The 22,141-nt window shown below is 38.5% G+C and overlaps 1 protein-coding gene across 11 annotated transcripts in view; it reads right to left on the bottom strand.

Annotated features, from left to right (window-relative positions):
• Positions 1-22,141, bottom strand: part of dock10 (dedicator of cytokinesis 10) — a 110,505-nt gene that overhangs the window by 55,757 nt on the left and 32,607 nt on the right. For 3 of the 11 annotated variants that reach the window (XM_042738977.1, XM_042738978.1, XM_042738971.1), the window contains exons 1-2: positions 16,054-16,520; positions 1,326-1,445 (exon numbers count right to left, since the gene is read on the bottom strand). In XM_042738977.1, coding sequence (XP_042594911.1) covers positions 1,326-1,445; positions 16,054-16,194 — 261 coding nt within the window. In that variant the 5' untranslated portion in view covers positions 16,195-16,520. Of the gene's footprint in view, positions 1-1,325; positions 1,446-8,035; positions 8,193-16,053; positions 16,532-22,141 lie in introns of those variants that run through there. The other 8 variants (XM_042738974.1, XM_042738976.1, XM_042738973.1 and 5 more) reach the window with 6 other exon arrangements.

Consider the following 22,141-nt stretch of genomic DNA (forward strand, 5'->3'; position numbering starts at 1 on the left):
GAGAACCGGTAAGGTTTGTTTTAATGAGTGTCATACACCACAAGAGCTTTAGTGTTTACCTTTCTTATGCAGACTATATATGTGTGTTTGTATGTGGACCTAAGTCTTGATTACCTGGAATTTAAGAGGGAGGAAGCAGAAGCCATATATATGAATATATTAATTGTGTAGTGAAGATTAACCAAAGTTTGTATTGTCCCTTTAAGCTGTGTCATCAGCAAGTCATTTCCTATCGTGCCTATAGTTAGTGCAGTCGGAGGAAAGCAATTGCAACATCTGGCTCAGCCGTCTCTCGGGTTTTTTGCATACATCAGCATGACATCAGAGCAACATTACTCATCTCAAACGAGCCTGTTGTTTGCGGATATCACAGAAATGAAGTGCTACAAACTGAATTCTACCCGACTCAAAAGTGTCTGTGACTTCTCTTATAAAACAGCACTCCAAAAAAAGAAAAAAAAAAGATAAGAACATATTCTGATAGTTTATTCAGCGTATTAAAGTCTCTTCTCCATTGACATTCATTTAAAAAAGGGTCTCTCATCTCCTCCCCTGTGTACCGCAAGAATTTTTTATGTTTTTTCCCAACCTTAGAGGCTCTCCTTTAATGAAGATATGCGGTTGGGGAAGATGTAGCTTCCCTAACCACATTTGCTTTTATTTTGGACAAATTACGCAGTACTTTCCACACAATGACTGTTTAAAGTGACCACGTCCATCAGTCTCCAAAAATATAACACAAGTTGTAATATCCACAGTGAAATCTACTCATAACAGTTCCACCATCCACCAGTAGAGGTCCCAATCACATCTGACGTGGATTCAAGACACGCTGCATCTGGAATTCATTAACGCTGTGTGTATATATATTCACTGTGCCCAGCGCTGCCCTGCTGCCGGATTCTCTGGATTATTTAGCTTGATTGCTGATTTGGATTTGTTGGCGCTGCCTTTCTGGTTTTAAGCTCTCCATTTTTCATCATGAACACAGCAATATGAGCTGTTATGTTTGTGTGTGCTCACTGAGAAAAGTCGCACAAGCTGTGTTTATATTGGTGACATATAAAGCCCAGATCTATGTGTGAAAGAGGATGTGGTCAGAAAGGCCTTGGCTGTTTTCAGTTTCAGCACATACGCAAGCATGCACACAGTCATTCAACACCTACTTCATGACTTTTTATAAATTCCCACACCTTTCAAAAAAGACCCTTTTCAGAGCACTTTCAAAATGTCAAAAACACACATCATCATGGGATGTAAATGCATGAACGCCACACATAGGCACAAGCAAACACTTGCACACAAAGAGAGAGCGAAGCACTCACAGTGAAGTCGAGGTCTGGGAATAGCAGGAGATCTTGAAGAGGATCTTCTCTGAGCTCAGGCTCAAGCTCTGAAATCACAGCCTCATAGTCCAGAGGGTCGATCACTTTGGGCTTCTCATGCTGGGAGATACAAAGAAAAACATGTCATCACCAACAATATCAGAATGCAAGAGTGTCAGCACTTTTTCATTACACTTATTAAATTTGTACTGAGTGTTAAAACTGCTTAAAGGGGTCATATGATGTGAGTGTTTGGAGTGTTACAAGCTGTTCGTGAATAGATAAGATCTGTAAAGTTGCAAAGACTAAAGTCTCAAACCCAAAGAGATATTCTTTATAAAAGTTAAGACTCTTCCACGCTTTCCTAAAATGCCTCGTTCAAACACGGCCCCACGTCTACGTCACTATGTGGGAAGATTTGCATAACGCCGCTCAAATGTTCACGCAAAGAAAGAAGGAGTAACTTTTAATCTCGCTGTTGTATTGTTTCTGTCGCCGCCATGATGTGGGACGCTGTATGTTTCTAAATATGGTAAGGGGCGTAACATTTCTGTCACATGCTTGAGGTATTCAGCCAATCACAATGCATTGGATAGCTGGCCAATCAGAGCACACCGCACTTTTCAGAACGATGAGCTTTGTAAAAATTGACATGTTTCAGAAGGCGGGGCATAGAGGAGAAACAATAATGTACAGTATGTGGAAAATAATGTGTTTTTTGAACCTTAAACCACGGTATCACATTGCATTTCACCAAATACACCAAATAATGTGATTTTTAGCATTGTCATATGACCCCTTTAAATGTATCTTTGTATGTGCTTGCATCATTTTCGATGATATAGTGTGTAAATAAGGGTAACCAGCAACACATTACTGGTCCCTTTGCATCAGGCTATTACTGACAAAAATGCAACCAATGATCAAAAGTAATGAAATAAATAAAAATACAGATGAAAAATAAATTGGAGGGGGAGTTCTCCAACTCTGAAGGCTGCTATACTTCACAAAACTTCTGATGGTGAAGCTTTAAATGGAATCAAATCCACTTCAGAATAAAGCTACACGCATGGAAAACACCCTTCACATCAGCCAAATATAAACCTGAGCCAACAATGTTTATAAGGGTTAAGATCCAATACACTGACTGATAAAAGGACATGAGCAATGCTCTTCCCAGATTTCTCAACAAAAAATATCAGCAAAAAAAAACTGTAAACAGATAAACCTTTGTGCAAATAAACCGAACTGTAAGGTTTTGTGTGTTCTATAAAAGGTAAACATATTGTCCATTCAGAAAGTACCCAGATGACACACACTGATTCATGCTTTGTATCAGATCCTCTTTTGCTGTGTGAGGTTGAACAGACACAGACATTTTCAGGTCTCTCCAGAGATGTTTGATTGGGTTCAAGTCTGGTCTCTGACTGGGCCACACAAGGACACTCAGAGTCGACCCTAAACTACTCTTGGCTTGTCTCATCTGTGTGGTCATTAGCTCTCTGGATCATGTTTTCATTAAGGATATTGACCAGTTCCCCAGTCCCAGTCTCTGAAAACCAGCATCCTTCACCAGCAGAAAGCTATGGTGCAGGTGATAAGCAGTGCTTTGCTTCCTCCAAAACAAAAATAATGGCTTTATTCAACAATTTCTTCTGTTCCGTGTCAGTCTTCGCCGCATGTTCACAACAGTACCATGACACACAAAAAGCATTCTTGTAGCATCATAAAATTAAGGTTGAACCACTGATGTCACATGGATTATTTTAATGATGTCCTTACTAGCACGGCCATTCAAAACCCACTGGCCTACCACTACCATGTGCATATTAACACAGATATCAGATACCAGTTGTGTCTAAAGTGAATGTAAGCAGGCCGCCAGAAAAACTGGATCTGTGCATTAAGACTTCCAGTGCAAATGCAGCCAAAGGCAAGTCTGTTGGAGCTAAAATCTGCAGGACGCTGGCCCTGGCCTGGCCTCAAGTGTCATAGTAAAGGTTCTGAATACTTACACTAATGTGACATTTCAGTGTTTTCTTTAAAAACAAATCACAAGGATATAACAATTATGAGGGTATAAAGAGCAGAGTGATGTGGGAAAAAGACCTATTTAAAGCAAGTCTAAGTCTGTTCCTGGAGTCCCCATCACTGAACTTTTTGCATGTCGCCTTAATCAAACACACATGATTCAACTCATCAGCTCATTAGTTGAGAATCCAAGACCTGAAACTGGTTTGTGAGACAAAGGAGACGTTCAAAATGTGCCATGACATTCAAATAAAGAGTTTTGGAAGGAAGTGCATAATCTGATTTCACTTCTGGTCACTTCTAATGACTTCTTAACACCCACCTGTTTTGGTCAAGCTCAAAAACTGAAGCTATTTAACCCTGTTCCCAACATTATGAATATTCAAACAGTCCCCCCCACCCCAATTTTTTCTTCTTTGTGGTAAACAATTTGTAAGATCATCAGACGCCATTTGAATCACAAACATAATGAAACGCAAAGACTGATGATCAATGAGCCAGAATTACAAAAGTCTCATCATATAACCAATGGGTGAAACTGTAAGGCTCAATACGGCAGATGGAAACTCCAACTATTAGTTAAAACTACCTTTTCAACAGTTGTACAAAATAAATGAATAAATAAAACATGTGCACTCCAAATCTTTAATCAAAACATTAACATGCCACTTTTTTGATGTATGAGGACTGGGCAATAAAGCAGTCAAATAGCCAGACTAGTTTCAATCTGTCCTCTAAAACAACCTGTCACTCACATTAAATTACTGCAGCAATTACAACAACGATCAAGAACAATCATCCAAACAATTCCTGATGGACAAAACCAAGTCCCCCTTATGTTTTATCATTGGTGAGTGATGAGCATCTGAAATGTCTGGAGCAGTTGAATGAGGTACAGTAACTATGAGTTGAGACTGTTGAGTGAGGATGCTGGGTTGATTTAACCCAGTTTGGGTTGATAATGGTTCATAATCAGTAACCCAGCGGTGCAGGATTGGGAATGTGGATGTGAAAGACAGCATGCATGCCACGCAAGTTCAAACACAAACAGTTCTCTGTGTGCCGATACTAACACCTGTCTGACAGGAATATGTGTGGCAAATAGCAGAACACTAGTAGAAGCAGACAGAAAACTTTGACTCTGTCTCAGCTGAGGAGTTTGTTATTTTAAAACTGGATCGTGAGCGGGAAGATGAACTGAAAAAAGCAGAAATGACACTTAAGACGAACTTATCCAGGTTTGACACAACTGACTTCTGGATTTTTCTCTGTTCTTTATCAGGAATTGCACTGTTAAACGTGTATTCTTTTACAATTAAGATCAAATAACAAAGAATGATTTTATATATATCTGTCAGGGCCATATCGTCAAAAATGACTGACAATTAGCATACAATTTGTATTGGAGGTATGGTTCTGTACTGGGCAAGAACTCCTTGTGGCAGTGTTGCCATACGTATGATAATTATCATATTTGTACAATAATTTTGATCTCTGTATGATGTATGATCAATAATGAAAAAAATTCCATAATGTACGATAATTTCAGAATTTTATGACAATTCAACTGATGGTAGTTGTAGTCATAGGGCTTCTACACTCATACACGAAATCGGCTCATTACAGACACTGTAAATGCACTCATGCACACCTCAGAGTGTGTTAAGAATGCAGGAGGGTGCCCTGCTTTGAAGCCAACGAACTCTATGTTCTATGTCCATGACGGCAAGAACCCCCTCAGCATCTGGCAACACGCAGGCTTCTGATGACAGTGACTCATCAGCTAAACAGACACTGTCTGTGTAATCTGTCTACACTAGATGCGACAAAGCGAGTGTTAAAAATCATTTTAATATATCATAAATAGAACGATGCATCAGTTTACTGTCAGGGATGTGTAGTGTTGTGTCGTGCCATGCCACGGTGCATCCAGTGCAGACAATCACTGATAATAACGGGTTTTATAGTATTTTGTCGCACTACTTATGTCCAATGTAGACACAGTAAGCCTAGTTATCTATTGTGGTAATTTGCGGGTCGTGTCAAAAAGTTGTTGGTTTAGATAAATAGCTGTATTCTGTATGTTTGACTCGTGTACGATAAGTTCTGAGCTTCTGGTACGATACTTGGACATTTCCAATCTGGCAACACTGCCCTGCACATCTATGCAGTCTAGCATGGATAAGAACAGGGAGAGCAGCAATAATCCCCCAGTGTAACAGAATAGAACCAACATAAATGTATTGCAGATATCATTAGGTTCAAAAATTTTATGTAACATTTTGAAATTAGTCTGATTCAAGGAGATCAGAAGGCTGAATCCTGACTGACAAGAGAAGGAGTCGGGGATGGAGGTGGGCAACGCTCTATTGAGCAACACGAAGCTGGTGATAGTACTGAAGGACCTTATATATGAGTGCTGTGATAGGGGTCACATCACTATAGGTAGACGTGGATCAGCTGAGAGCCAGCTGATGTGAGCTTGACCTGCCAGAACTGACACTACGCTATGGTATATATATAAACTCATCGGCCACTTTATTAGGTACATCTATTCAATTGCTTGGTAAAACAAATTGCTAATCAGCCATCACATGGCAACAACTCAATGCATTTAGGCATCTAGATGTGGTTAAGACAACTTGTTAAAGTTCAAACCGAGCATCAGAATGGGGAAGAAACTGGATTTAAGTGACTTTGAACGTGGAATGGTTGTTGGTGTCACACAGGCTGGTCTGAGTATTTCAAAAACTGCTGATCTACTGGGATTTTCACGCACAACCATCTCTAGAGTTTACAGAGAATGGTCCGAAAAAGAGAAAATATCCAGAGAGCAGCAGTTTTGTGGACGAAAATGCCTTGTTGATGTCAGAGGTCAGAGGAGAATGGGCAGACTGGTTAGAGATGATAGAAAGGCAACAGTAACTCAAATAACCACTCAGAACATCATCTCTGAACGCACAACACGTCGAACCCTGAAGCAAATGGGCTACAGCAGCAGAAGACCACACCGGGTGCCGCTCCTGTCAGCTAAGAACAGGAAACAGAGGCTACAATTCACACAGGCTCACCAAAATCGGACAACAGAAGATTGGAAAAACGTTGCCTGGTCATTGCCTGCCATGCGTTACTGCTTTATTTGGTCACACTTTATTTTAACGTCCAATTCTTGCTATTAACAAACCATTAACTTTGGCCTCAATAAACTCCTAATCTGCTGCTTATTAATAGTTAGTAAGGTAGTTGTTAAGTTTAGGTATTGGGTAGGTTTAGGAATGTAGAATATGGTCATGCAGAGTATGTGCTTTATAGGTACAAACAGCCAATATGTTAATAATAGGCACACTAACAAGCAACTAGTTAATAGTTAGAATTCATGAAACAGCCATTCAGGATGATTACTTTGAAAGAGATCCTCTCACAAGTGAGGAGAGGGAGTAGCATATCAATACACAGTCCTTTTTTGGACTTCACACTTTTACGAAGTGCATGAATGCAGCTCTTTCCCTGCTGAGACAGATGGAAAAAAACTTATAAATAATAGTTTTTTTTTAATACCGCTAATTTTTTCATTAAATAAAAACCTTTTTAAAAATGAGGCAAATTTTGTAATCATTGTGTAAAATTAGCCACAGGACCCATAACAGCCAAACCCCCCCACCCCACCTGACCACACCATCCCCCTGAATTTTTTTTACAATTCGACCACTGGTCAGGACACAAACCCTGCAGGGCCTACAGACCACTGCTGTCATTTCTCATTGATGAAGGCAAGTAAATCTGATATTAATCAATTCCAAATGTTCCCACGGAACAGCAAAAAATACAGGGAGATCATGTGGAGGAAAAATTTTTTAATTTTACATTTAAATTTTACATTTAAATTTTAAATTTTACAAGAACTACAGCTTTTTTATCTTTTGATGCAAGATTTTTTTTCCCCAACATTCATGAGAAATTTTATTTCAGTATATCATTATATGAAATGTATAAGAACATATAAACTGATCACTACCAGAATTATCTCCACTGGAATTAACTACATTTAATTAAATTGTCACTTTATTTTTTACAGTATATTTAGATTGTGACACTAATATCAGAGTATATAATAACGGATACATTAATTTAGCAAATTAGTCAGATTTGTGTGCACATGAAGGTGGCTAGTGGTTGCTTAGGAATGAAATCCACAAAAATAATCTCATAATCTCATCGTCAAGACAATATTATCCTCCGTACAGTCAGGCTTTGGAGAACAAGAAACAATTACTACTAATAACATAACAGAGGAAAGTCTTTCTCCATGGCAAAAAATATTAATGTCCATCAGTCAACGGCATTTATGTTAAAGAAACAATCAATACAAGGCTCACCTATAATTCACCAATTATTCTAATTATACAGTTTAAACACTGACTAAAAGAAGAACCAACAGCATTCAAATGTTTTATAAAAGAAATAAAGGGAACTGCCAGAGGACAGACGTTTCTCAAAAGCAAACAGAAAATTATCTGCAGTGAAATCAACAAACACATGTATCAAATCTAAACTGTACGAGAGCATCAGATGTTGAATAAAGTTAACAAATGTTTAATAACTTCAACATGCAACAGACTGACAGGAGTGCAAACACAAATCAGAGATGAATACTACATTCAGAAAGATGAAATACATACACAGCTCACTCGATCGCAGTCCGCCCGCACCCGTCTGCTTTTCATCTTCTTCCGAAAAGTGATTTTACTCTTAAAACTCATAATTATGCACGGGTTCACACGCACGCGCTGATACGCAGAGGGCACAGAGAGTCGACTTTAGCGAGAGAAGCAGAACTTTCCTGAGAGCAAGTGAAACCTGTCAAATGGAGCACGTGGTTGGGGGGGAAGTACAGTAGACCTGCAGTGACATGTGACTTCAGCAGCAGAGACAGATGGAGAGCAACAATGACAGTCATAAAGACAGCCTTTCATGTATAAAGCACATACATCAAAAGTGCATGTAACACATCTGCTTTTTTGGCTCACTTACACTGTCAGGGTTTATTTGAGTCCAAATGTATTTTTATACAATCAGTGTAATGAAAGTTGCGTGTATCTTAGTGTGTAGAGTAGAGAGAGAGACTGATGCTGTAAACTGGCTGGCCAATAGAGTGATGCAGGGATGATGTATTTTTGTAAGCCAAAACCCAGAAACAAGCTGCATTTTACCACTTCCAGTTCCTTCGTCCCAAAGTCAATGGGTTTTGGTTAAATGCCTGACATAAGGTCTGTGGTGAACACAAACTCAAGATATCGTCACAATTTATTCTCTGTCATAAAATTGGCAGTAAAATGAGATTTAAAACATCATCACATCATCACACCACAGGTCAACTCATCTACTCACTAGCACGCTTTAAAGGCCTCATCTTGCTCTTAAAAACTATTCTAACTCAAACTTTCAGGGAAAATGTCTCTTAAATAAAGACTGGAACAGTTGCTTAATTGTTTGGTTATAATCTACATTTAGCTTTTTACTTCTGCCGATTGTATTCAGGTTTTAAATGGTTAGAGTAATACAGTTTTGTTGGTCACAGAGGTTTTTTCTGCAATAACCCAAAAACCAATGGAAAAGTCCAATTGTGTTTTTGTCGAGGGGAACCACGGTGATGCTCACTTACGGGATGGCCTAAATATTACATCATCACAGCTGCGGTCTATGAAAAAGACAATATTTAGCCACTTTGAGATTATAGGCATCACGAAACAACCCTATATGATTAACAGAAGTTGTAGTTCCACCTTTTGTGTTTCAAAATTATTGACAGTGTTTCAATGTACAATGCACAAACAGGTGGCAAAGTTAGGTAATATGGAAGCAGATTGGTCTCAAATATAATTCACGCAAAAAACACGATTCACACATGCGTAGACAATTTCACATGCATGAAACCTAATTCACGTACACACAAAAAAAATTCACGTGCGTGTGAAAAAAAAATATATATTCACAAAAAGCAATTCACATGCGCAAAATAAAATTATATATTCATAAAATACATTTCACAAATGCAAAACACAATTCGTAGATATACAACTGTGCACACAAACCCTTTGAATGTTTAAAATGTACGAGTGTCTGAATGTACAAATCGTCATTTACTACGAATCCACTCGGATTTTTGTGTGTGTGTGATTTTGAGACTTTCCTGGCAGAGCTCTCTTCCCACGTGGGTCTGTCGTACTCTTTAGCCAATCAGATGCGAGCTTACCATTCAACCAATCATATCATAAGCCACTGAGACTGCATTCAATGAGCACGATTCTGCGCACCTTTTGCGCAATATGGATTAATTAGAACGGAAATTAAGCCTTTACATCAGTAATCCTATAGACATTAAAAGAAATGGACACAGCGACCCAATTGGAACTCAATTGAGACAAGTGAAGCCCATTTTTAGCGATTTTTAGAACTTCCGTTTCTGACGCGCAGACTGAAACTAAGCTTGATGACGTCAGCAACCTGTCTGACAATCTTCTAGTAGCTGTGCGTGCAAACTGCCATCGTTAATCTTGCAGAGACGGCGAGCTTGAGCGGGGAGTTCTTTGGCGTGAGTGAGCAGGAGTAAGTATTCTGATTAATTATTTTGTATAGTATTTTAAAATGTAACGCCAGGGCATCTATGGGCTTCTCTCTTGACGTCTCCCCGATTGTCTGCGAGCTTCTTAATGCACTCTCGGTGGCTTATGATATGATGGGTTGAATAGTAAGCTCGCATCTGATTGGCTAAAGAGTACGACAGACCCACGTGGGAAGAGAGCTCTGCCAGGAAAGTCTCAAAAACACACACACACAAATCAGAGTGGATTCGTAGTAAATGAGGATTTGTACATTCAGACACTCGTACATTTTAAACATTCAAAGGTTTTTGTGCACAGTTGTATATCTACGAATTGTGTTTTGCATTTTTGAAATGTATTTTATGAATATATAATGGTATTTTGCGCATGTGAATTGCTTTTTGTGAATATATTTTTTTTTCACGCACGTGAATTTTTTTTTGTGTGTACGTGAATTAGGTTTCATGCATGTGAAATTGTCTACGCATGTGTGAATCGTGTTTTTTGCGTGAATTATATTTGAGACCAATCTGCTTCCATAGGTAATACCTGAAGTCATTTACTCTGAAATTCATTAGCTCCGCCCGACAGGAAGTCCACCTTTTTGTAAGACTTTGTGAAAACTGCATGCAGTTAACTTTAAAATACTTCACTAAACTTGGTCAATATTATGCCAAGACACTGAAGATGATAAATTGCAAAAGGATTTATCTCCAATGGTTTTGCCATGGCATGGCAATAAATTTATGGCGAGAAAAGAAAATCAGGAATTGTTTCACATCTTCTGCATCCACTGAGTGATGTTTGCACAGTGAGGCTGATCACATGCATGTGATTATTGTGTGTCATTTACAACAGGCAACAAGAACAACACTACAATATTAAAGTACTATTAATACTGAAGTCATCAGATACATTCTCAATACAGTCTATAAGTGAGATGCAAGATGGTAATAGTTGTGTTTGTAGAGACTAGAGACTTGACCTTCACGACTGACCAATCAGAATCAAGCATTTCAGGGAGCCATGTAACAAAAATAATTAACACATAAACCATACTGTACATTCAGAAACTTTTTTAGGTTTAATTAGGGGAAACATATCTGCAGCTTAAGGCCTACTTAAGAGGTCTGAACCATGCTTTAGTCTACTTTATGCTGAGCTGATAGTCACGGTGTTACTGTAGCTGTGTCAGTAAAACACAGCAGACTTCACTTCCTTACTTAAATGGTAAAATTGTTACTTTTTCATGTCAACCCATGTTCATTTAGACCATTAACACCACTCTCACATGCGTTTTCTTCAGTAGGGCATGGCCTAAATACACACACAACTTTCGCTGTCAGTCATTACTCTGTCTACTCTCTCTGTCTGCATGTAAGCTGTGTTAAAAAAAAAATTCCACTTTGAACCATATTTGGCACATTCATTTTTACTGTATCGGCTGTGTGCACTTAAACATGCAGAGCTTACTGATAGGAACAATCAAGCACCCAGACAGACACCACAATGGTTGGGTGTCCTACATGCGGCTGACGGTGGTCGATCATAGGGTATGTGCGGAAGTAGTGTGATTTGTGGGGCCAGGGGAAACCGTATAATTTTAGCTACAGGAAATAGGAAAAATGGAAATTTGGCATTAAACAATCCAAATTAACTTGCTTTCCCTAGCCCACATTCTGCTTGGCCTCCACTGATACTGCTGCCATTGATATTGTTTACCAGGTTTGCAAAATTTTCTTGCAGAAATTCTTCAGATTTTGGTAGCCCAAAATTAATTTTAGTAGCCCGAATAAAAAAATAAAAAACTTCATTGTGGACAAATCAGCATGATTAAAAACTACAGTGATCGCTTTTTATCTTCAAATAACAAGTAGAGAGAGGTGCAATGGATCACAAATCCAATGACTCTAATCATTTTGCATTATTATCATATCAGATTTTGAGTAACAGATTGGGTCATTTTGCAGATGAGGCAACCACTGCATTTTAATCATGATCCAAACAAAGATGCTAAATACATGCTATTTCGATTGCAATTAGACTGTATAATTTCAACATTTGAATCAAAAACAGAATGGTCTGATTTAAGCTTTGTGAATGAGATGCAAATGTCACTCTCTGACAGCAGGTGGCGCTTATGGGACAGCAGGTATTTATAGGCTTCTGCCCCTATAAAGGGGTGCTATTATGCTTTTTACATTTTTCAACTTTAGTTAGTCTGTAATGTTGCTGTTTGAGCATAAAAAAGATCTGCAAAGTTACAAAGCTCAAAGTCCAATTCAAAAGGAAATATTTTATTTATCAGAAAGCACTTTTCAAAAACGACTCGTTTGGACAACAAGGCATATTTCTGACATCACAAATACCGACGAATGGGACGAGACCTGGTTGAGCTGCACTAGAGAAGGCAACGAGTGTTATCACTATGTCGGTGACACATTATCTTTTTCAAGGGAGACAAACTTAGAGTGGTTACAATCATCTGGGTTTAAATCACTCTCAAAAAGATTTGATTTTGACAAATATTTACACTGAAGCTCACAGGTGGTTATGGTAAGGGGCATGACATTTCCCGACCAGGTGCCGAGTGCTGCCGATCACAACATACGCTGGCCCAGCTAACCAATCACAGCACATTTTGTATTCCAGAAGGCGGGCCTTCATTTGATACAGGAACTATTCGAGCGGTTCATGCCAGACTGGGGAGAGAGCTGTTGTAATAATGTTAAATATGTGAAAAATAATGTGGTTTTCGAACAACCTAGTATGAGAACAAAAACAAAATCCCCCAAAACAAAATCAAGACTTTGTAAAAGAGCATAATAGGACCCCTTTAAGGCCGAATGCACAGATCCAATATAATGATTCACTTGAGATTTCTTTCTCCACTGTTTACATTCACTTAAGACATAACCAACTGCGCTTACGAGAATACATGCCGAGACATTTATTTTGAGATAATTTTGTGTTTATGTGTTCATTCAGATGCAAGGATACACGAAAGAGGAATCAATTCTGTGTACACACATTGTCTGAAATGCGGCTCTCTGTGCATGCCTTGAATGAGTGCACACAGCTCCGAATGCACATGAACGGTTTAAAAGACTTGAATGTTTAAATTGGCAAGACTTAGAAACACGTGCAAACGATCAACTATGATCCGTTTTACCCCTACAAGCTAGTGAACAACACAAATCAAGGAAGGAATTTTATATCACTGTTCAAGATAGCCCGTTTGGGCAAGGGCATGAAACATTTTGGTAGCCCAACTGGAAAACACAATAGCCCCGGGACGGTTTATTTCATAGTGCAATCTGACCTTTGTGTTAAGCTTTCATTTTGTGAGAGTGATTTTTGCTAGAAAAAGAGCAGAAGAAATACCAGTCAAGTGTCTCATAGCCAGCCATGTCTATGAGAAGTGTGACTGTTTCATCTCACACAGTAAGATGCAATGTGCAAAAGTGAAATGTGGCTGTTGTCCACTCAGGAACGGTAGCCAAAGCACAATAAACTCTTTTAACCTTTTCCAAGGTCCATTTTTACAAAATATAGACTCGTTCAGCTAGTTCAAATTCTAGAATCCATACTCTGTTCTCATGAGATGAAGTAAATCATCTGTAATGGTATGGTGTTGCTAGAGGAGGAGTACAGTGAGAAGTGCCTGGTTCCCACACTGAAGTTAGGTGGTAGTAAAGCTCTTCTATAGGGATGTGTGAGTGCTTTATCAATGCTGTTATGAATTTACACACCACTATATGAAGTAACAGAAAAACCTGAAACAGAAGGTGCTACCCTTTCCTCATTCCCTGCATTGCTGGGCATTTTTTTTAAACATGACAATGACAATACACATTCTCCCAAGATGAAAAACCTTCAGTGGATAATCATTTCATCCAACCATTAACACTCTTGAGCACCTGTGAGGGATTTTGAAGAGCAACACTCAACAGTTTACGAATTTACTATGATGAAAATATGATATACATTTGATAATGGCTCAGTCGTAGAGCATTGCGTTAACAGCACAAAAGATCATGGCTTTGATTCCCAGGGAACACACATACTGGTAAAAAAAATGTATGGCCTGAATGCACTGTAAGTTGCTTTGGATAAAAGCGTCAGCTAAATGCATAAATGTAAATGACAAAATAAAAAAAAAATGTTACATTTTTAGACTTTTTAAACCTTTGCAGTGTCAAAGAAAACAATCAGTTATCTTGAATGTATATTTGTAGTTTTGTGGTTGAAACATAAATCATTTTTTCTAAACGCCCTCTTAGAAGAACAGAGTAAAAGGAGAAAAAAGCAAAACGAATGAAATGAATGAAGGCATAAGTAACTCCAGATGCAGAGCTGTTTGCAGGCTTGTTTTTTTTTTTCTTTTTCTGTTGACCTGCATGGAAAATCACTGCAGCAGTTGACATGTATTTCTACTCATTAGACTGAGAATGAGCCATATCAACTTAAACATAGTAAATGAAACACAGCGTAGGTCACTTTCTTTGCCTCGCTCTCTCGTGACTCCAGATCTCAGATCTGTCTCTCGGTCCCTTCCAAACATAAGCACAGCTGTTGCTCGGTTTTTCCCAAAGATCCCAGCATTTTTTCAGGAGTTCCCATGGGTGTGCCTGCTGCACTACTTCTTCCGCTCTCTGTCGGTCAGAAACAGGACTGCATGCTGGATCAAACCCCTGCCCAGCTCTTTTCTAAACCTCTCTCTCATACACACACAAAACTAGATCTTCACATATACATGAAACAATATAATGTGGAATGCACTAGCATATTCTTGCTGTATGATACAAAACTGCCTTTGTTTCCAATGTTAAACAACCCATCTTTAATCAGTGGAAAACACATCACAGATCCCTGTTCTTCATTTTGCACCTAATATATCAGAGACAATATAACTCATCAGTCACCATTCTGTTAACATAATAAAGATAATTCCACTTTGGATCATTAGGTTTGGCACAGGAACATCTGGACTGAGCTGTCTTAGATAATTGTGATTCATCGAAAAAGTAGCTAACACTTTACTTATGTTGTGCTTGTTACACGTTTCATGTTCTTACTATAGTAATAACAATAAATTATGCATAATTACATGCAACTAACCTTAACCCAAACCCTCATCCTAACCATATAGTAAGTACATGTAGTTAATTAATATTACTCAGTAATTAAATGCATAATTACACTGTAACAAAGACACCTTAAGATAAAGTGTAAATAGTACATCTAATAATACTAAAAAACACAAAACTATTGATTAGTTGGTGACACTTAATATGTAGCTACTATATAAAACTATTTTAAATCACAAAACTCATTAGCAGTTGACCAAGTAAGAGGTTATGCAGAATTTTTGGACTTTATATCAAAAAAATCTAACAAAAAAGAAGATGGTAGAAAGTTAAATTAGAATACATTGTGTTTTATTTTTATTTTTTCATTTCTCCATGTTTTATTCTTGCTTTTGTATTTTAGCACAGGTTTTATGTGTTATACACAGACGTAAAATGTATAATAACAGGCTGTGCTTTACAAATGATTTTGTGAATGTTGCAATTCACTGGTCATTCTGTTTATGTTCAATAAACTTGACCCTAAGCAGATTTGAGCTCATGATGAAACATCTATTTTAATGCAGTTGTCCACATACAAAGAACAGGCCTCAACATCCTAAACTTAGGAATTCCAACCTTATATACAGAGCTGGGCTAGGATATAGTTACAAATCAGGCAGCTGAGCACTGCTATATGGGATACATCACTTTCCATGACTTTATGTATGCAAAAAAGATTGAATACATATGTCCAATCAAAAAACAAAACAAAACTAAACTATTGTATAAAAAAAAAAAAAAAAATTCTATACATAAAACTACATACTAAATGTAAAACTAAATTCCATTAAATTAATGAGTGTTCTATGTTAGAGTTATATTGAAATTTTGAGAGTGAAGATCTAAGCATGCAAAATTCCATTCTGATTCCAAAATATGCAGTTTTGAAATGTTTTAGAATTCTGGAAGTTTCCAGTAATTGCTGCTTTTATGAAAGATTGGGAGGTAAGAAGCTCTAGTTACCATTATGATAACGGGTTCGCTGGTGACCATCCCCTCTTCCGGTGCAGTGATTTCCAAGAGAAGTTGTTCCTTCTGGTGGGAAAATATGCGTGAATGGTTTCTTCTCATTATGGAGTGTAGTAGACTGGTTGTACAGCCCATGCCTGAAGATCCCAAACCAGCATAGAGCTTCAGGGGATTCCAACCTGAAGCTAAATCCTCCGAAGGACCACTTCTTAGAGTGAATGCTAGCTTAGTTTAAATGGTTCACAGCTATGACTAATTTGGGGTAATCAAAAATGATAAAATGACTTTTTAAGGTCTAAGATCAGAATAATACTAAAGTAAAGTCCGAAGATCATGTTGATTAAGTCCAGTAAGCGTGTGCCCTCTCATCGTTTTCTCCTGCCATTCTGTCCCCAGCTGTATCTGTCTGCCTGGCCAGGTCTGCCTCTGCAGATCCACTAACATCCTGTGAGTGTCTTCCAAAACCACACACACACACACACTTTCTGGAGAAGTAGAGTGCAGGAAACACTGACAACATTGTCTCACACAGATCAGCTGCAGCTGTGCACAGCTGGATGCACCAATCAGCACCCGCCCTCCACATCAGCTGACCAGGAAAAAAAGCCAAAATCACGCTGGCAGTATACACACTCCCACAGTCTGCTCTTGGACCCTCGCTCTCACATATTCACATTTTTTTACCCCTTGTTTTCTTCCCCTCTTTTCTTTTAGACTAGCGATTTATGAGAAAGGTTTAGGTTTATCTCTAAAAGAGTGAACCAATAAAATCAAGTTGGGTTCCATTTAGCAAATAGAGATGTGTAAATGTGTCTGATTAGGTTGGCATGGACTAGTGCTCAACCGATATTGGTTTTTCGACAGCCAATGCTGATGCCGATATCTTGGAAAGCAGGATGGCCGATGGCCGAATAATTTTATTTGTTTTAATTAACATTTAAGAAATTTTAAATCATTTAAAAATGGATTAAAAAGTAAATGTGTTAAATAAACATACTAATACTTTAGATGAAAAAATATTTTTACACAAATAAATAAATATTTAATAAAAAATATAATTAAAAAGGAAGTAAACACTGTAACCAACAGGGCACTCAGTAATCTGGGAAGTAATCTGTGTGCATTGGGAATCATATTTTTTCAAATAAAGCCATGGTAACACTCATTTTACATATAGCACACAGTGAAAATGAAATGAATATGGCAGTGGGCAAATGAATAAAGAGCAGCATAGTTTGAAATCACGAGTTTAAAGTTTGTTGATCACGCGTCTCCAGTGAAGCTGAACTCACAACTGGATCAGACTAAGTTTGCAAGATTTGTGAAATTAAATGTTCATTATTCATTCAAAGATTTGTTTAAATGATATAAATAAGTATTTGCTGAATACTGATGGCAAACAAGAAAGTATTATAATGTTTGCATTTCTATTACTAATAATATAAAAGCAATCATTATGACACTTTTTTAATTCCTTTGTTTAACCGTTCTATCTGATTATCAGACAGACTTCTATCCGTATTAAACAGAACTGTTAATGACAACAGCGAACAAGTAGGAGAATGTAAACACTGGGTGCTCAGGCACTGCTGTTCTCAGCGCTGTCAAAATAAATGTTTTGCGCACCATCAAAATAAAAGTCGAACGCATCGGCCAAACAGGAAAACTTATCGGCCGATGCCGATGCTGATATTTAAAAAATGCCAAACTTTATTTTAGTGATATATCAGTCGACCACTAGTATTGTCACGTTTCACTTGGCGAAGAAACGAGGAGATCCAGGAGAATACATGGATGATTTTAACCCTCTGGAGTCTAAGGGTATTTTTGGGACCTGTAGAAGTTTTGTCATGCCCTGACATTTGTGCTTTTTTCAGTTTCTTATAAATATCTAAATGGCTAAAGTCTAATCTCACTGTAATCAGCACAAACTGGGCTATAATAATATGTGAGCAGCATGTATGTACATGATTGTGTTTTTGAGAAAAAAAAATGTTGGTCAGTGAAGAACTAAAAATGTTAAATCACTTGAATAAGGCAATAAAACACATACAGAAAATTGGTCCCGGGACTTTTGAGAACTGGAGCTTGTAGCCTAGAATTTTTTTTTCTAAATGATGTGAAAATCATCTTGTTTACTCACTTACAGAAAACAATATATTGATTTAAATTTTGTAAGACACTTTTTGTTGGTAAAAGTCATATGCGAGTAGGCATCAACTATCATGAATATCATTGTGATTCACACCTGAGAAGACAAAGACCCACATAATGAGTTGCATAATGAGCCATTCAGTCAGCTGTGTCACTGAGAGGGAAGAATTACAAGAAAGAATGTAAGGACAAAATAAAAGTATATAATTTTATGTTTGTAGTTTATTTAGAATATATTTAATTATCCCACAACATAATTTAATATTCACTTGCGAGTGCAGTTAAACAGTTTATTAGGAACAATCAAAGCTGACTTTCAAACTGAATTTTTTGCATCATTACACCAGTCTCACAATCCTTCAGAAATCCTTTTAACAATCTTATTTTCTACAAAAAAAAAAAAAAAACATTTATTGTTATTATTATCATTATTATTATTATTATTATTATTATTATATGTTGAAAAGAGCTGAGAATATTTTTTTTCAGGTTTTTTAGGGGGGATAAATTAAAAGAACAGCATTGTTTGTGACATTTGTTACAGTTACATTTATTTGTTACATTTATATTATTTACATCAAGCTTTTGAATGGTATAGTAGTTTATATTGTTATTTAAACTTCATAATATTTCACTTGATTATACATTTAGTCAGGAATTATAGTTGGAAAAATTTTTTGGAAAAAGTCTAACTAGTAAAATGTTTACACATTATGTGAAACCTAATAGAAGTATATAAATAAATAAAAAGAGAGTTACTCGTGTTTATGATCTCTGCTGAATAAAGTGCTTTGTTCTTTTTTTCTGAGGAAATCCAAATCTCAAATCCTCAACCACATAACATCTTTTTGGGGTGAATTATGTCTTATTCCTCTCCTCGCGAAGCAAACAGTAAAATAAAAAAAACTTGAAGAACAGTCTCGCTGCGTTGTCTTCTGTTGTGTGGGCGTATTCAAAAGCCGCGCACTTCAGTGAAACATCATCATCTCAAAAGCGCGCTCGGCGCGGGGGCGTGGTCGCATTAGAAGATAATGAAGGGAGACGTGAAAAACGGACATCGCGTTGTTTTCATATGGATTACTTTACCACAGAATATTTGTTTTCGGCAGTTCTTGTTAAGTTTAAAAGTAGACATGTCAGGCTTTCTATAGATATCTCTCTCATGTCTCGGTGTTGAGTATTCACTGAGTTACAGTTCATTTTAATGACGCATTTGTAAATGAAGATCAGCGCAGACAAAGGCTGCAGACAGCACTCCTTGTTTGTTATCTTTATTTTATAAGTGCACAAAGTTTTGTTGTTATTATGTCTGTATTACAAAAAAAGGTAGACCCTTTACAGATTCGATTGATGTATTCCTCTTATCTGTACGATCAAAACTGGAAGTGTAATTTAAGTTCTTTTCGGGGTTATCAGGAGAAAATGCCTCAAAACGCGTATATGCGTTAATCGACTTAAGAGGGTTAATTCAACACACAAAGAGATACAAACAAAGAAACTTACAGAAGACATTCAACAGCAGACAGAGAACTAAGAACTGAGAACACTTTAAATACACAGACACTGATGGGACACAGCTTGAACCAAATTAACAAAACGGGGAACACCTGGAACTAATAGAACTGAGGACAGGAACAGGAAACAGGAACTAATGAAAACAGGAACTAAGACCGGGGTAAAACAAGGAAACTAAAGTGCACAACACTGACATGATGCCCCCTTCCAGAAGGCATGACCTTGGTGGATTAGGAGACTCGGGGGGGGGGGGGGGGGGGGGGGGGGCATGGCAGATCAGGAGACTTGGGGGGCTACAATAAAGGATGCATATCACTCTGTTCAACAAGCAGTTTTGGGGCTATCCGAACACTGTTTAGTTAATCTTATACCAACCTACAGGCAGAAACTGAAATCAGCTAAACCTGTATTAAGGACTGTAAAGAGATGGACTAATGAAGCAGAAAGGGATTTAGAAGCCTGTTTTGTTCTCACTGATTGGAGTGTTTTTGAAGCTGCTGCCACCAATCTGGACAAGCTCACAAAGCCTGTAACATCTTATATCAGTATCTGTGAATATATTGTGCATTCCTACCAGGACTCATTTAACCTACAACAATGACAAACCATGGTTCACTCCAAAACTCAGACAGCTCCATCAGGCCAAAGAAGATGCTTGCAGAAATGGGGATAGATTCTTGTATAAACAGGCCATATATACACTGGAAAAGGAGATCAGAGTGGCAAAGAGGAATTATACTGGAAAGCTAAAGAACCAATTCTTTTCTAGTGATCCTGCTTCAGTATGGAAAGGCCTGAAAGAGATCACCAACTACAAGACACCACCCCCCAGCACTGCGGAGAATCAACAACTGGCAGACGATCTGAACAAGTTTTATAGCAGGTGTGAAAAAACACCATTCACACCACCTGCAACCCCCCTCTCCCCTCCTCCAGCACTCCAAATCAGTGAAGATAATGTGTCAGCTCTTCAGAAAGAACAAGAGAAGAAAGGCACCAGGCCCAGACGGTGTTACTCCAGCCTGTCTGAAATCCTGTGCTGACCAGCTTGCCCCCATCTTCACACAGATCTTCAACAGATCACTGGAGCTGTGTTAAGTCCCCTCATGCTTCAAACGCTCCACTACCATCCCCACCCCAAAGAAATCCAAAATTACTGGACTAAATGACTACAGACCTGTGGCTCTAATGTCTGTGGTCATGAAGTCATTTGAAAGACTAGTTTTGGCTTATCTGAAGGACATCACTGGACCCTTACTGGACCCCCTGCAGTTTGCCTACAGAGCAAACAGGTCTGAGGATGACACAGTCAACATGGGACTGCATTACATCCTGCAACATCTAGACAGACCATGGACTTATTGAGGATCTTGTTTGTGGACTTCAGCTTGGCTTTTAACACTATCATCCCAAACCTCCTCCTGCCCAAACTAACTCAGCTCTCCGCCCCCACCTCCATCTGTCAGTGGATCACCAGCTTCCTGACAGACAAGCAGCAGCTAGTGAGGCTGGGAAAATTCTCATCCAGCACCTGTATGATCAGCACTGGCGCCCCTCAGGGTTCCCCACTGCTCTTCTCCCTCTACATCAACAACTGCATATCTAAAGACCCCTCTGTCAAGCTCCTGAAGTTTGCAGACGACAACACACTCATTGGCCTCATTTAGGACGGTGATGAGTCTCCTTACAGACAGGAAGTTAAAGAGCTGTCTGTCTGGTGCAGTCTTAACAACCTGGAGCTCAACATGCTCAAAACTGTGGAGATGATCATGGACTTCAGGAGGGACCCCCCTGCACTCCCCCCTCTCACCATCATGGACAGCACTGTAACGACAGTGGAGACATTCAGGTTCCTGGGCACCACCATCTCCCAGGACCTGAAGTGGGACAATCACATAGACTCCATTGTGAAAAAGGGCCAGCAGAGGTTGTACTTCCTTCGCCAGCTGAGGAAGTTCAACCTGCCACAGGAGCTGCTGAAACTACTCCGCCATCATTGAATCTGTCCTCTGCACTTCTATAACTGTCTGGTTCAGCTCAGCTACCAAATCTGACCTCTATGTTTGATAGTCCGGACTGCTGAGCGAATCATTGGTACAACCCTCCCTTCTCTCCAAGAACTGTACTTATCCAGAGTGAGCAAAAGGACCAGTAAAATCACTCTGGACCCCTCACATCCAGCACACTCCCTCTTTGAACTGTTGCCATCTGGTTGACGCTACAGAGCTCCAAGCCCCAGAACGGCCAGACACAGAAACAGTTTCTTTCCTCAGGCAATCCATCTATTGAACACTTAACAATAATCTTAGAACAAACAACACTATATACATTACCTATTTAACCTGTTAGCCAGAACCCCCCATTATGTGACTCACAGCTGAAAGTGCCCTACCTAACTTAAAATTGTAACAGT

Source organism: Cyprinus carpio, chromosome B15 (genome assembly GCF_018340385.1).
Source record: "Cyprinus carpio isolate SPL01 chromosome B15, ASM1834038v1, whole genome shotgun sequence".
In the NCBI taxonomy this organism is placed as follows: domain Eukaryota; kingdom Metazoa; phylum Chordata; class Actinopteri; order Cypriniformes; family Cyprinidae; genus Cyprinus; species Cyprinus carpio.